This window comes from Cetorhinus maximus, chromosome 1, assembly GCF_964194155.1.
Source record: "Cetorhinus maximus chromosome 1, sCetMax3.hap1.1, whole genome shotgun sequence".
Taxonomy (NCBI): domain Eukaryota; kingdom Metazoa; phylum Chordata; class Chondrichthyes; order Lamniformes; family Cetorhinidae; genus Cetorhinus; species Cetorhinus maximus.
The window spans coordinates 10096012-10112111 of record NC_135879.1 but is presented as its reverse complement, the minus strand read 5'-3'; the positions used below and the strand labels follow the sequence as shown (position 1 = coordinate 10112111).

At 44.1% G+C, this 16100-nt stretch overlaps 1 protein-coding gene across 1 annotated transcript in view; it reads right to left on the bottom strand.

The window, feature by feature from the left end:
* fam13a (family with sequence similarity 13 member A) overlaps nt 1–16100 on the bottom strand; it is a 196231-nt gene that overhangs the window by 131117 nt on the left and 49014 nt on the right. Inside the window, exon 4 of the mRNA XM_078529154.1 lies at nt 12296–12467. Within this exon, the coding sequence (XP_078385280.1) occupies nt 12296–12467 (172 nt within the window). The remainder of the gene's footprint in view (nt 1–12295; nt 12468–16100) is intronic.

Below are 16100 nucleotides of genomic sequence, written 5' to 3'. Positions count from 1 at the left end.
TTCCTAGGGTGAAAGAGTCAATTACTAGGTGACATAGCTCCGGAATATATAATGGGAAAAGATGGCAGGGAGTACATGCGGATGTATGATATTTAATATATTTAAAATTTTCACTGTGTAGGGCATTTCAGGGACAACTTTCTGAGATGCTCTCTACCACAGATTGGACATCTGGGCATGTGGTCCTCATGGGGTTCCTACAATTTTAATTGTAATGGTTGAAAAATTGTGGATAGTTCTTGTTTCTTCCATGGCTGATCAGTACCTCAGCTCAATTTAGCCACCTTTTCCACATTACCCTTGATAGCCTTACCCAACAAGAATCTAGCATCTCAGTCTCAAATGTTTCATTGGACCTAGAGCCCATAGCCTTTTGGGGAGCGAGTTCCAGATTTCCTCCAGCGTTTGTTGGAAACAGAGTTTCCTGATTTCATTCCTCAATTCCTAACTCTAATTTTAAGATTATGTCCCATCATTCTTGATTCCCCCACCAGAGTTTCTCTGTATCCCACTGAGTCCCTTTAGCATTGTATGTTTACAGCTCAGCTTCAACTCACTTGGATATTGACGTTGGGGCTTTATCTCCCCTTTGCTTTGCAACCAAATAACCAGGTATTGCCGGGTGAGAACAGGACTCATTTCATCCTAGCAAAATATCATCTCCACTCCCAACAGTAACAATAGCACCAGAATGAGTCTGTGAAGCAATTCAAACAGTACATGCCCACAGTTATAAAGAACAATCATCAAGGTGGCAACCATGGCTTAGAAGCAGCATTGATTTAGAGACTTGGCCACGTAATCCAGGCTAACACTCCCAGTGCGGTACTGAAGGGGGGCTGCAATGTTGGGAGGTGCTACATTTCGGATGAGACATTAAACCGAGAGACCCCATCTGCTCTCTCAGGTGGATGCAAAAGATCCTGTGGGTCAAAGAAGAGCAGGATAGTTCTATCTGGTGTCCTGTCCACTACTTATCCCTTAATCAACATCACATAAACAGATACCTATTATATCATTGCTTGTGGGAGCTTTCTGTGTGCAAATTGGCTGCTGTGTTTCCTACATAACAACAGTAATGAAGTATATGGGATGCCCTGAGGTATTTTGACTATATTTTTTCGTGGGATGTGGGTGTCACAGGCAAGGCCGGCATTTGTTGTCCATCCCTAATTGCCCTTGAACTGAGTGGCTTGCTAGACCACTGCAGAGGACAGTTAAGAGTCAGCCACATTGCTGTGGGTCTGGAGTCACATGTAGGCCAGATCAGGTAAGGGTGGCAGATTTCCTTCCCTAAACGATATAAGTGAACCAGATGGGTTTTTACAACAATCGATGACAGTTGTGGTCACCACAACTGAGAGACTAGCTTTACATTCCAGATTTATTAATTGAATTTAAATTCCACCAGCTGCCATGGTGGGATTTGAACCCTTGCCCCCAGAACATTAGCCTGGGCCTCTGGATCAGCAGTCCAGTGACATTATCACTACACCACTGTCTCCCCGAGATCGTGAAAGATGCTATATAAATGCAAGCAACGCCACAGCTTTCCAGAGGTTAACCGAGGTCCTCTTGAATGGACAGAAAAGATCCCACGGCACTATTTTGAAGGACAGCAGGGGGGGGGGGATTATCCTTGGTATCCTACCAATATTTATCCCCCAGTCAACATCGTTAAAAAAAAAAGCAGATTATTGGGTCATCATTACACTGATGTTTGTGGGAGCTTGCTGTGCCAATTTGGCTACTGTCTTTCTTAAATTACAACAATGAAGCTGTAAAGTACTTTGGGGCGTTCTGAAGTTAAGAAAGGTGCTTTGTAAATGTACGCCTTCCTTCCTTTTGAATGAAAAGTTGCACTTCACTCCTTCCAGGTTCTGAGCCCCTAGTCAGCCAGCAAACCGGGTTTTGCTCATTCACAACCTTGGGAATAAACATCCATCTCAGAAGGCATTCGGATGGCTGATTGAAAAAGAAAGCCTGATAAACATCTAAAGGGATGTGTTTTGTTTGGGTAGGTGCTCAATGACTGTCTCCTGTTTTCCTGGAAGGAAGATAAATTGAATGAGACAAATAAGGTCAGCCTGGCTAATGCATTATGCGGAGACCTGCATAGATCACTCCGAAGCAGCAAAGTTTTGACCAGGTTTGAATGTCTGAAATGAAAAGTGAGCAACATCAGATTAAAATGTGGAGCAAAAATCTCCCTCACAACAAATTATTCTTCTCCCATGGTGTACAATGAACAGTAGCTAAAAACTGGACTTTTTACAGACCAATATTGAGGGAACATTCTAATTGTGGGATTCATAATTCAACAGGCAGAGAAGTTCACAGGCTCTGTTTTTGGACCGAATGCAATCAATTATTCTTTCAATAACTGAAATGATTAATGAAATATTCATAACTGGAACTAGGTTTGCTCTCCATCACCATGACAGTGTGCACCTTAGTTGGGGAGGTGTGTGTCTTGTGGAACTGGGGGAGGAGGGGGAGCAGAGGAGAGCCACTTCCCCCATAAGAAGACAGAGAGATGAAACTGAAGATTGTTCAGGTTTTAAAAAGGCTGAGAAAATAAAACAACTTGCAAATATACGATCGGGTAAATTCTGTAAGGCTCTGCTTCTGACATGAAGCCTCACCGAGGCAAATGGCATAACTCTGAGCTTAAAGGTAAACTGGAAGGCTAATGTTCACTTTCTGTGATTGTTATTATTCCTCTCAGTCGTGGGCGCTTTCAGAAGCCTCCATTATGAACCTGCTTCTGATTATACTCGATTTTGTACAATTATCTTCTGTAAATTTCAATTTTTTAATTTGTTCATGGGAAGTGGGCATCGTTGGCTAGGCCAGCATTTATTGCCCATCCCTAACTGCCCCTTGAGAAGGTGGTGGTGAGCCCCCTTGTTGAACTGCTACAGTCCATGTGGTGTAGGTACACCCACACTGCTGTTAGGGACGGAGTTCCAGGATTTTGACCCAGCGACAGTTAAGGAACAGCGATATATTTCCAAGTCAGGATGGTGAGTGGCTTGGAGGGTGGTGGTGTTCCCATGTATCTGCTGCCCTTGTCTTTCTAGGTGGTAGAGATCACAGGTTTGGAAGGTGCTATTGGTTTATCAGCTCTCGTGCCGTGGTTGTGTTTGGCAGTAGTTGGCTTTATCATAATAGTAAACTTTAGAGGCTATTTTATGAAAATTCCCACTGACACAGAAATGCAATAGTATCTTTTCTTTGAAATTTTATGAGGCCTCTGATTAAAATAATTATTAGTGAAAAATTATATGGTTAGATTCTGTCTTGCCGGAGATGGTCATTGCCTGACACTTGTGTGGCGTGAATGTTACTTGCCATTTGTCAGCCCAAGCCTGGATATTGTCCAGGTCTTGCTGCATTTGGACATGGACTGCTTCAGTGTCTGAGGGGTCGAGAATGGAGCTGAACATTGTGCAATCTTCAGCAAAGACCCCCACTTCTTACCTTATGGTGGAAGGAAGGTCATTGATGAAGCAGCTGAAGATGGTTGGGCCTAGGACACCACCCTGAGGAACTCCTACAGTGATGCCCTGGAACTGAGATGACTGATCTCCAACAACCACAACCATCTTCCTTCGTGGTAGGTATGACTCCAACCAACAGAGAGTTTTCCCCCTGGCTCCAGTTTTACTAGTCCTCCTTGATGCAATATTGGATCAAATATTGCCTTGATGTCAAGGGCAGCCATTCTCACCTCACCTCTGGAGTTCAGCTCTTTTGCCCACAATCTTCTGACTCAGAATTGGAGAGTGGGCCAAAAATAATTACAAAATAACTCCAGTTTGCACATTCTCCTTGATATGTTTCCGATTTAGAAAGCATCACCAGAGACTTAGATTTCTGAAGTATTCATTAGTTCTCTCAGCAGCAGTGATTTCAGTGTAACACTTAGGCATTTGAAAATAATTACAAAGTGCTTTAATAATAGACACTCATATATGAGACTAAATAATACTGTCAGTTCAATCCCTCTTTTCAAACATTTAAAAGACAGATGTTGATTTGACACACTTTGGAGCCATAACTGAAAAATAATACTGAGAACTACAGCAGAGAAGCCATCATTCAGCCCAACTGGTCTATGCCATGTTTATGCTCCACATGAGCCTCCTCCCAATCCCCTTCATCCAACTCTATCAGCATAGCCTCCTATTCCTTTCTCCCTCATGTGTTTATTGAGCTTCCCCTTAAACATACCTTCATTATTCGTCTCAACTCCTCCTTGTGATAACAAGTTCCACATTCACACCACTTTTTGGGTAAACAGGTTTCTCCTGAATTCCTTATTGAGTTTATTGGTGACTATCTTACATGTATAAGTCTTAGTTTTGGACTCCCCTACAAATGAAAATGTCTTCTCCTTAACTACCCTATCAAACACTTCCAAAATTCTAAAGATGTTTGTCAGGTCACCCCTCAGCCTTCTCTTTTCTCAAGAAGGGCCCCAGCTTGTTCAGCCTTCCATGATATGTATATCCTCTCAGATCTGGTGTTATCCTAGGAAATATTTATCGCCCCCTTTTCCAGTCCTTCAGGGTGGAGATTTCTATTCTGGGACTGGCGGGGACAGAGCATGTTTTCTGCCATGGAGGCTACTGGGAATTCACGCTGGCCTCATTACATATGCAGCGGGTTTTTTCTGACCTATCGCGCGGCCGAATGGGTTGGATGGCTCACATCCTGCCGTCATGTCCGGGCACCATTTCTAAAAGGCACCCAGGCATAACTGACCCGCCGTTGAAGATATAAGGCGGTCCTCCTGAATATAGAAGGTGGACCTCCCGGAGCACTCTGAAGCTCGAAAATCCACCTGCTAGATGTTCTCCCCATCTAGTATTGCATGTTCCAGAGTTCACAGTCGCTGGACCACTCCATCCCAAACTCCGGGGAGGCTGCCCCAGGCCTTCTTCAGGCAAGTGCCAATATGTACACGCTACATTGGTCCAGACGTATTTTGGGCAGGAGTGATTTTCCACTGGTGGTGCGGACAGTGGGATGGTGTGGCGATTCCGGTCGGGCCTTCATCTGCATCCAATTAGTGGGATGCAAATCAGTTTCACGCTGGCCTCTGGCAGGAACCATGACCCGTCGTGGCGGGCGGGAGCGGAAGATCCCACCATCATTTTATGCCAACGGGTAACCGAATTTTTAGCTCTTGCCGTGTTGCTCTGCACCCCACCACCCCCACCACCGCCCGCTCTTAAACCAACCGTGGGAGGTGTGGGGGGATTGGAAAATTCCACCCACTGTATCCTTCTTATAATTTGGAGACCAGAAATGTGCACTGTGCTCTTAGTGTGATCTAAGCACACTGCATTGAAATGTCTTAAAATCCAGTCAGCCTTCAGTTTAAACACAGGTTGACTACTGCCTGCTTCCATTTTCACAAGTGGAGGTTAAGTGGCTCCATGTAGTGATACTGAGGTTAATAACCCAGCACAGAGGATGGGAAGGGAGGTCAAAACTGAATCCTTCCAATTGGCAGTGTCTGTCCAAGGTTTGGTTCCTCTCGCTAATTGCTATTGACAAGCAGGCAAATGGAGAAGTTCCATTTATATAGTGTCTTTCACAGCCTCAGGCATCCCAAAGCACCAATCACTTTCAGGGACGCACAATTAATTTCACAACACATACTGATAAGTTGGTGAAGTTACCAGAGCATTTCCTTTCCACAAGGACCAAAGAGAAAAGTAAACTTTGGAGTACATTCTCATCACTGGAAGGCTTTGTTCTAGGATTCTGAACATGCACATGCACAGGCGCACACACAGACACACACACCACAGACACACACACACGCACAGGCACACACGCACACACACACACACACAGGCTATTCGGCCCAACTGGTCTGTGCTGGTGTTTACGCTCCCTCCCATCTTACTTTACCTAACCCTATCTTTCATGACCACAGGCACTCAAAGCGTTTGACAGTCGATGACGTGCTACTGAAGTGCGCTCACAGGGAAACACGGCAGCCCAGTTACACACAGCAAGATCCCATAATGTGACGATGACCAGATAACCACTTAGCGTGGGTTTGACAAACGTTTGAAAAGGAATGCACACATTTCACACAACCACCCCTTCCCAACAGTACCTCCAAAATGATACTCCTGCATTTTTTTTTGTTTTGTTTGAATGACAGTAAAGCCATATTTCCCTGCACCAACCTCCTTCACAGTGGGCCAGAAGCCTCGCACTGTAGTTGCTACGGGTGGTGTGGGGCAGGGAGATTAATCCAGCAGCCTGCGAATGACTAAATAGCAATTTTGCCACCCTGTAATCCTTTGTAAGGTGAATAGCTTTAACTCATTCTATTTTTATTAGTTCCCAGCTGGGGGAAAAAAAAACTTGGCTTCAATAGTTAGGAATAAGGAATAAAGGTTTACATTACAAAGTCTGCTCTTTCAGCAGACTAGTTATCATTTCCTGTATCATCGGCCCTGGTTCCTTATGTTCTGTCCCAAGGGAAGTGTCCAGCAGAGGTAGGAGTTTCAATGCACCATTTCTCTCTGTTCCTCTAAAGTAACCAATGGTGTGAATTAATTCCTGGGCTTTAATTTTATGTTAGAAAGTACACAATCAGATTGTCATCAGTTTCATTTCCACTTGGGTTCTGTGGGGGTCTGTCCTGGTTTCCTACCTGCTGGTTCTGTACAGCAGAATCCCCCTGCCCCACCCACCCCATCTCCCTGGTCGATTCAGCAAAATTCATTGGAAGCTCAGAAGGCAACCCACCATCCCTGTTTCCTGAATTTCCAGGTCCTATTGCTTTATGGTTTCAACATCTCAGAAACAGCATTTGATTAGCTCCCCTGTACTTATCATTATAACCTTTAATCTTATTCTTAATAAGACACTTATCTACTTTATCCGCCCACTCATCCCTCACTATAAACTACTCTGGAGAGGAATCTTTTAATCTCCCACTTATCAACTCTGCGCTATGTACGCTCGTTCTCCTGATAAATCATACTTGAAAAGTCTGTTTACATTTACGTTAACTGTTTCTGCTGAATACCTAAACTTTGATCCTTCCAAAGTTCATTTTTTCTGAGCCTTTCGTCCTAAGGTCCAAAGTGCTAGGTCGAACCTTCTCCCTCAAATCCCTCCCAATTCATTAATGCCCTGTACAGGGGTGATGCCCAAGGTTGTGCCAATGGCCGGAATCGTCCCAGATTTTGCACAAAGTGTGGTAGCGGGTGTGAGAAAAGGTGTTTTACCCGCTGGCCGCAATGGCGGGTTTTCGTGCAGCTTTGTCCACCTCCCACCTCATTAATTATGCAGCCATGGGAAACATGCCATCTCGCTGGCGAGCGGTCTCTGAATCACCTGCCACTCCGTTCCCTCACCGTTTCCTTACTCCGGGTGCCATATCTAAACTGCAGCCGCTCACACAGTTCGCAATACTTGCAGCCCAGGACTGCTCCAGTGAAGACATGGCCCTGAAAGCCAGGAAGAGTTCAGTGACCCGTCACTGGAATGCCTTTCGGAGGCCCACCGTGATGTCCTCTGCCCTCACTCTGGCTGCAGGAGGTCCAGCAATCTCACCACTCCGGCTTGGGAGACGGTGGCTGTGGTGGTCAGTGCCAGTGCTGCACAGAAGAGGTTGGCCAACCAGTGCAGAAAGAGGGTGAATGATCTCATCCATGCTGCTAGGGTAAGGCAACCATCTCATCACTCTAAACTCACACACTCACAAGGTCATCACACATTCACTGGCATCTCACTCACTGCCAGATCAAGGGACATCACCATTCATTCTGTCATGCACACTCTCACATCTCCATCTGGCCTCATCTCCTCTGGAGACTGCCTCCTCAGCCCTCACCATTTGAGGCCACTTGCACAGATCAACATGTGCCCCCACAAACACTCTGGGAAACCCCCTTCCCCAGTATAGCCCTCGCCCTGCAGCCTCTTTCCTTGCTTTGGTTCACTCCTTCCCCCTTCCCCAAGCAAGCTCTAGCCCTACAGCCCTTGAAAAGCCACCTCTGTCTTACGGCTGGTCTGGTGGGTAGAGACCTGCCCATGAGCCCCTCTAAAAGTGATGTGGTGCTGCCTGTGAAGCCTGGCGCTGGTGACTGCGAGTGCTGCCCGAAGCAAGGTAAACAAACAAACCTCGAAGACCCGAGTGAAGTGCAGCTGGCCAGGTGCACGTTGCTTATGTACAGTTGTGAAACATGTTGGTGTGATGCCCGGGTGGTCCAGCGTGGGGGGGATGATTCCGGTGAGCAGGGCTTATAATGAGATGCTAAAGTATTGAAATTAGGTTTCCGACGTGTGGCAGTGAGAAACGCGGCCCACCATTGACGGGTGGAGCGGACGATCACAAACTGGTTTCATGACAGTGTAAAACTGATTCTTGGCCTTCTCACCATATTGCCCACACTGCCAAACATGCCCACTGCCAGACATGCCCACTGCCAACCGGAGCTGGGAACATTTTGCCCAACATTTCAAATGTGGCCTTACCACGAGCACCACTTCAACTTGGAATCAAATGCTCTGTAGTTGCATTCCAACATATGATTAGCCTCGATTACTAGTCTATATGAACTGAACAGTTTCAATGCATGGTTGATAATCAGATTCAATTCCCCTGGTTTGCCACTTCTGCTAATGGTCTCCCCAGTGCATGCAAATTTTGCTAATAATCTCCCCCACCCAGTGCATGCAACTTTTTTTGGTTCTGATTCCTTATATGGATTCGCATGAAAATCCATTTGCCATTCCTGCTTTTTCCTGTCCAGACAAATGGAAACACTTCAAACTCTCAAGTTACTTGGCTTCCTGCACAGATTAGCATCATCAGGAAAGTGTACAATATTCTTAAAATGTGAACTTTTCCACATGTTTATGAATAGTATATGCAGAACGAAACCCAAGACAGATGCCTGTAGAATTCCATCATACAATTACATAGAATGTATGGCACAGAAACAGGCCATTTGGCCCATCCAGTCCATCCTGGTGTTTATGCTCTACTTGAGCCTCTTCCCATCTTTCTTCATCTAAATCTATCACTGTAACCTTCTATTCCCTTCTTCCTCATCTGCTTGTCTAGCCTCCTCTTAAATGCATCTATACTATTTGCTTCAGCAAGTCCCTGCAGTAGCTCGTTCTGCATTCTTATTGCTCTTGAGGTGAAGAAGTTTCTTCTGAATTCCCTGTTGGATTTCTTGGTGACTATCTTATACTGATCGCCTCTAGTTATGCTCTTCCCCACAAGAGGAAACACTCTTCTCCATATCCACTCTAGCAAAACCTTTCTTAAGATTAAAGACCTCAATAGGTCACCCCTCAGCCTTCTTTTTTCAAGAGAGAAGAGACCCAGCTTCTCAATGGTTTCCTGATATGTGTATATGCATCGCATTTCTGGTATCATCCTTGCAAGTCTTCTCTGCACCCTCTCCAGTGTCTGTATATCCTCTTTATAATATGGCAATCAGAACTGCACACTGTATGAGTGTTGACCAACCAAGTTTCAAAGCAGGTTTAGCCATAACTTTCTCTTTAATTCTATCCCTTTAGAAATAAAGCCTGGTGTTTAGGTTTTTTTTTAATGGCCTCGCTAACCTGTGGCACAACCTTTAGTGACTGATGTATTTGTACTCCGAGATTCCTTTGTTCCTCTACCCCACCTAGATTTGAACCTTCCAAGTTATAAGTGACCTCCCTATTCTTCCGACCAAAGTGTACTGCCTCTCAATTATCAACATGGAACTTCACTTGCCAATTATTTTCTCATTCTGCAAGTTTATTATTATCCTCCTGTAATTTGCTGCAGTCTTCCTCAGTATTGCCGGTCTGCCCAATTTGGTGTTATCTGCAAATTTAGAAATTGTGTTTTTGATTCCAAAGTCCAAATTGTTAATGTAAATTGTAAACAGCAGTGATCCCAGCACTGATCCTTGAGGAACTCCACTCCCCCACCTTCTGTCACTCTGAATAGCTGTCCTTTATCCACACGCTTTCTGTCTTGAAGCCATTTGCCCCCTGACTCCACTTTCTTTGATCTTATTCATTAGTCTATAGTGGGGCACCTTATTGAGGGCTTACCCAATGATTGGCTTCCAGAGAGCTTCTTGTTTATTTATCACCACTTTCTGCTTCTTATTTCAAAGCCAATTTCCAATACCCTTGGCTAACTTGACATTCATTCTACTCATCCTAATGTCCTTTGAGAGCTACATGTTACAAATTTCTAGTCAGCCATATAGACACCTTTATGGTGTCCATGATACCAGTCTCTTCAATAAGCGGTCCTAGTGGCTTAATTTTGTAGGGGTTCACTCATACTGCTCTATATCTTCTAGCACAATAGCGTAATCCAAGGGTGTTACAATCGTATCCCCTTGTGACCTTAACTGAATACCTATGATTCTCACGTACGTGCAGCACCTACTGAGGCCAATGGTGTACAGATCGTTAAACTGAGAGATGTCACAGCAAGTGAATATACAAAGCAATAGTTTTAATCAGGTTTACTTATTTCCATAAGCAGAACGGATCTTTACATTGAATATGCAACACAGGAAGGGGCCATTTGGTCCATCATGCCTCTGTCAGCTTCTCCTATTCACTTGATTTTTTTCCCCTAAAAATGGTTATATCTACTTCTCTTTTGTGTGTGTGTGTGTGTGTGTGTGTTAGAGCATGTGTGTGTGAGTGTTTGTGAGAGTGTGAATGTAAGTGAGTGTTTAAGTGTGTATGTGTGTGAGTGTGTGAGTGTGTGTGAGTGTGTGTGTGTGACAGTGTGTATGTGTGTGTGTATGAGGATGTGTGTGTGTATTTGTGTATGTGTGCGTGTGGTTGTGAAAACATGTGTGTGTGTGAGAGAGAGTGTGTGTGTGTTTTTGTATGTGTGTGCATGTATGCGTGTGTGTGTGCGTGTATGTGTGTGCTTGTATGTGTGTGTGCGAGTGTTTTTGTATGTGTGTGCGAGCGTTTTTGTATGTGTGTGTGTTTTTATATAGGTGTGTGTGTATGTGTGTGTGTGTTTTTGCATGTGTGTGCAAGTGTTTTTGTATGTGTATGTGTGTGCGAGTGTTTTTGTATGTGTGTGCATGTATGCTTGTGTGTGTGCATGTATGTGTATGTGTGTGTGTGTGTTTGTGTGTGTGTGTGAGTGTTTTTGTATGTGTGTGTGTGTAGTATCTCTTGCTCTTCAGGAGAACAAGGACTTCTCAACACAATGAATGTAAGGTGTTTCCCAATTGGTGAGACAAGTTAACAAATTGATTACAATTTACAGTCTATCAGGAAACAACATTAAAGCAAGCTCATTAGCATCATAACTGCTAATTATATATTAAATGGGTATTTCATTGCATTCAGGTGGTGGGCAATACCTAGGGATTCACTTGTGCTCCTCTATATGGGAGCAGACTGAAACTATAGTTGTTGGGTTTGGAAGTGCATGTTTGTAATGTGTATCTCTGTAAATAAAAGCTTATAGTTGTGCAAAGATTAGGCCCCAGTTCTATCCTTCACTGTCTGCCTATCTGGAGTGTAACATTAACTATAATATTTCAGACTCTTTTTATATTAAAAAAAACTTGCATAAATACACTTCTCTTAGCAGAAGAGCCATAGCAACCCTGGAAAAATAGACAAATGGGAGGATCTCAGTGGAAATTGACCTACCACTATGATTTATTACACAACATTTAAAGTTTATTGCCGAAAAGGGAGACATGTTGCCAAAGCTTTTTGTTTACTGGAGAAAAGGGTGCTGATTGGTTGGCAACTTGCCTCTGATTGGCCGAGTGTTGCCATAGAGAAAGCAATGGGGAACTACAAGCTCCCCAAGCTCCCGGATAATTCAAAAAAGATGCAGGGCTTGAACATATTCCTTTTTGTTTGCAGAGAACGGGTCCCTGCATATGAACGTTTGTCGCTTCTAGCAAGCATAAATGGGCCATGTTAATGAGGTCGCTTGATTATCTCAAATCATCCTTTTCTCTTGTAGTATAAATTGTCGTGATTGTATGAAATTTTGCATTCTTGTATTTGTCCTGAAGAGTCCAAGAAAAGCTTTGGAAACAAGTCTCTCTTTTCAGCAATATTTAAAGTTTTACAAATGCTTTCTGTGGATGGTCAAAAAATCTCGATACGTGACATCCCACAAATGGAACTCTTATCATTCACAATAAGCTGCATTTAGACAATACGCCTATTTTCCCCCGATCAAACCAATTCAATTAAAAGCACGCATCTTTGGACATTGAAAGCTATCCGCCAGACTTACTGGAATACATTGGGGCCAAATACTGTGGCGAGGTTGTAAATGGTCATTCGATTGGTCCTGTGGTCCGCAGCCACTTGGGTCAGAAAATGGCACAGAAATTTCAGCAGAGAATGGTTAACATCTGGAAGCTGCCTCAGAAGCCATTGGAGCTCTTCTTGATTTCCACTGTGGTCTGGAATGAAAATGAAGAAGAGCACTGTTTGAGCAGGACTGCAGCAGAACATGTAGAGAAAAAAAAGACTTTTTTACTGGCCTTTCCAGAAATGTGAAGCAATGTTTTCCTGCATTTCCATTTCCAGTAAATTTACCAGGGCCCCTTGTTATAAATTAAAAAGAAAGATTTGCATTTATATCACACACATTGACAGCACAGAAACAAGCCACTCAGCCCAACTAGTCTGTGCCAGTGTTGATGCTCCCTCCCATCTTACTTTACCTAACCCTATCTGGCACCTTTCATGATCACAGGACACCCAAAGCATTTTACCATCAATGACGTACTACTGAAGTGCACTCACTGCTGTGATGCAGGGAAACAGGGAAGCCGATTTGCACACAGCAAGATCCCAGAATGTGACGATTGCCAGATAACCGCCTCCGTGGGTTTAACAAAAAGGGGGAGAAAAGAAAAATGATTTGTCACCTGGCTGAGTGACAGACAGCAAGACTGTCCCGCCTGAGAGGATCCCAGCCCAATGAATCTGAGAGACAAAGAAAACAGAAAATGCTGGAAACGATCAACAGGGACACACAGCGACAGTGAAGAGAGGGAGAGACCATTTGATGCTTCAGGTCTGGACTCTTGGTCTGATCTGAGCTGCTGGGTTTGCATCAATGAAGCCAAGACATTTTTTTTTTCCCAGCCGATATGTTTTTAATCCTTGTGATGCTTTTTGGCTTCATTCCAACCTACCTCCGCCCCATACCAGATGCTCTAGCGAAAGGACACACTCTGACAGAAAGGTTCTAAATGATGGGCTTGTCAATGCACGTCTTGTTTCTTCCAAAACAAAACATCTAACATTGCTTTTTCTTTGAATGGACCTGGAGGATACCTTTGTCACGAACGGCCTTTGCTGTAACGGGGAAATATTTTTCCTGCAGCAGTTGTCTGTTCACAATCCGGGTTTGACTCATGCTTCTTGAGTGCGCCACCTTCCAACGCTCAGTGGATCTGCCCAGTTCTCGCCTTAATCCCAGTTGTTCCACTTTTGCGTCATGATGGGTAACAATCATTCCCAGCCAGCCCCTCCACTCCATACAGGAAACGCTCCAACTTTTCCCCTAGATGCCAGGAACAGCTCTGACTGCATTGCATTGCAAATTGCATTGTGCATTTTGTTCACTCGAGGCTACCATACACATATGTACCAGCAGAGGGAGTCTGTTAGGCAGAGAATAGGAAATAATAAGGAATCCATGTTTAGCATGTCTTTGGCTGAATGTGTAGCTGTTTCTGACCTAAGAACTTCACACTGGCCTGAAACTTTAACAAATCCCTCCAGTTTCCCAATACAGAGGCAGTGAGTCCAAGAGCAATAAAACCATCAAGTGGGAAATCTTTTGACAGACAGAGCCATGCTCCTCAACGATGTTGGGAATATTTTATTCATCAAGTGATTGAAATTATCCTACTAGTTGGTTGCATCTCCCTGTGTAATTCCCCAATTACTTCTGTCTTATTGATAAATAAGATATTTATTTATAATATCTTATAAATTAAGATATTTATAAGAATATAAAAAGAAAACATTCCTGAGGATCGTTTCGAAGCTGTGAAGAACATTATAGTACTCAAATGGTTAAGTCCACATCTGCCGAACCTGCTAATTTGCTAAATTGGAAGAGCCGAGTTTCTTCTCAATTTCCTATGCGACTGTGACTCAGTGAATTAAGCATCATTACACAAATGACCCTCACAGCAGTGCCTGTGCATCATGTCACTTCTCTGTTAAATGACTGTCTTCCCACAGCGGACCCTGTGCATCTGCTGTTGGCCAGCTGTTCAGGCCAGCCTCCAGCTGAAGGGGCTGAACTCCCAGCGTAATACTTCCTAGTACTTCAAAATCCCCACCGCCTTTCCACTCTGAAGGAAGGAACCTACATTCATTAAGCACCTTTTACAGCCTCAGGATGTTCCAAATCATTTTAATGCCCAACGCACTGCTTCTGAAGTACAGTCACAGGGCGGTATTACCCGGAAATTTCTGCCCAAGGTCAACAGGCCTTTTGCCGGGCCGTCAAATGTTCTACCCAGCTCGCAACTATTCCTGTGGTGGGCGGGACTGGCAAATCCCAGCCACTGTTGTAATCGAGGAAATACGACAGCCAATTTGTGCACCGCAAACACCCGCTAACAGCAATGTGGTAATGACCAGATAACAAAAGCACTCGTGCCTGAGTCAGAAGGTTGTGGGTTAACCGGGGAGGTGGTGGCGTAGTGGTATTGCAACCAGACTAGTAATCCAGGGACCCTGGATAATGCTCTGAGGACCTGGGTTTAAATCCCACCATGGTAGATGGTGGAATCTGAATTCAACAAAACAATTAAACTTCCAATGATGACCATGAAACCATTGTTGTAAAAACCCATCTGGTTCACTAATGTCCCTCTAGGGAAGGAAATCTGCTATCCTTACCTTGTCTGGTCCTACATGTGACTCCAGACCCACAGCAATGTGGTTGACTCTTAACTGCCCTCTGCAAGCCATGCAGTTCAAGGGCAGCAACGAATGCTGGCCTTGCCGGTGACACCCCTATCCCATGAATGAATTTTAAAAAAGCCCCATTCCAGGGACTTGAGCACATAACCTAGGCGGTCCCAGTGCTTCACTGTCAGAGCTACAGACTTACACATGAGACATTAAACTGAGGCCCCATCAAACCTCCCATGTGGATAAAAATGGCACAGCTTTAAAGAAGAGCTGGGGAGTTCTACCTGGTATCTTGGTCAATGTTTAAGTCTCATAAAACATCACTAACAGGTTAACTCATCGTTATGACGCTGCTGTTTGTGGGACCTTGCTGTGCACAATTTAGCCCTTGGGTACTTCAAAAGTACGTGGCGGAGTTGCTTTGGGAGATGCTGATGTTGGGAAAGATTCTTCATAAGTGCAAATCTTTTGTTGTTCTATCAGCATAAGGGACAAACGTTTGCAAAACAGACAGATTTCTTTTAACTAAGGGAATTAACCTTAATTAAGGTTAATTAAGGGAAGCTCCCTTTGGTGTAAGCCCACTGCTTGAGGTGGAAGAGGTAACAGGGAGCAACATTACAGTGTCAGAGGTGCCAGCACTTCAGAAACTCATTTTTAGATACAAATTCACAAATGCCAGTTACCAGGAAGAAAATATCAAGAAAATAACAGGGAGGAACTGACCGAGTTTGTATATCATCGTATTTAAAGACAAGCAGGCACTTTATTCGGAACAAGACACATCATCCCCGGTTAATTTTGTTCCAAAGCAATAATGTGGCTTCAAATCCTCACAGCATCGTCTGCATATTGTGACAACATTCAAACACAAAGACTAAACCTACAAAGCTACAAAAGAGCTGCTAAATTTGTGAACATGTATTTATAATTCTCCCACTGCCTGAAGAGACACAGTTGTTGGTGGAATTGATGCTAATCGTTCCTAGATATGAAACCTTCCAGACATTGGAAGGTCAGATGGTGCCATGGCCCCATTTCATGTGGCCGCATTTCAGACCTCACAAAACTTCTAAGTGTTAGTCAAAGTGGTTTCTCTCAACTGGGCAAGAATGACCTCAAAGTTTAGACAAGGTACAGCAACGAACTAG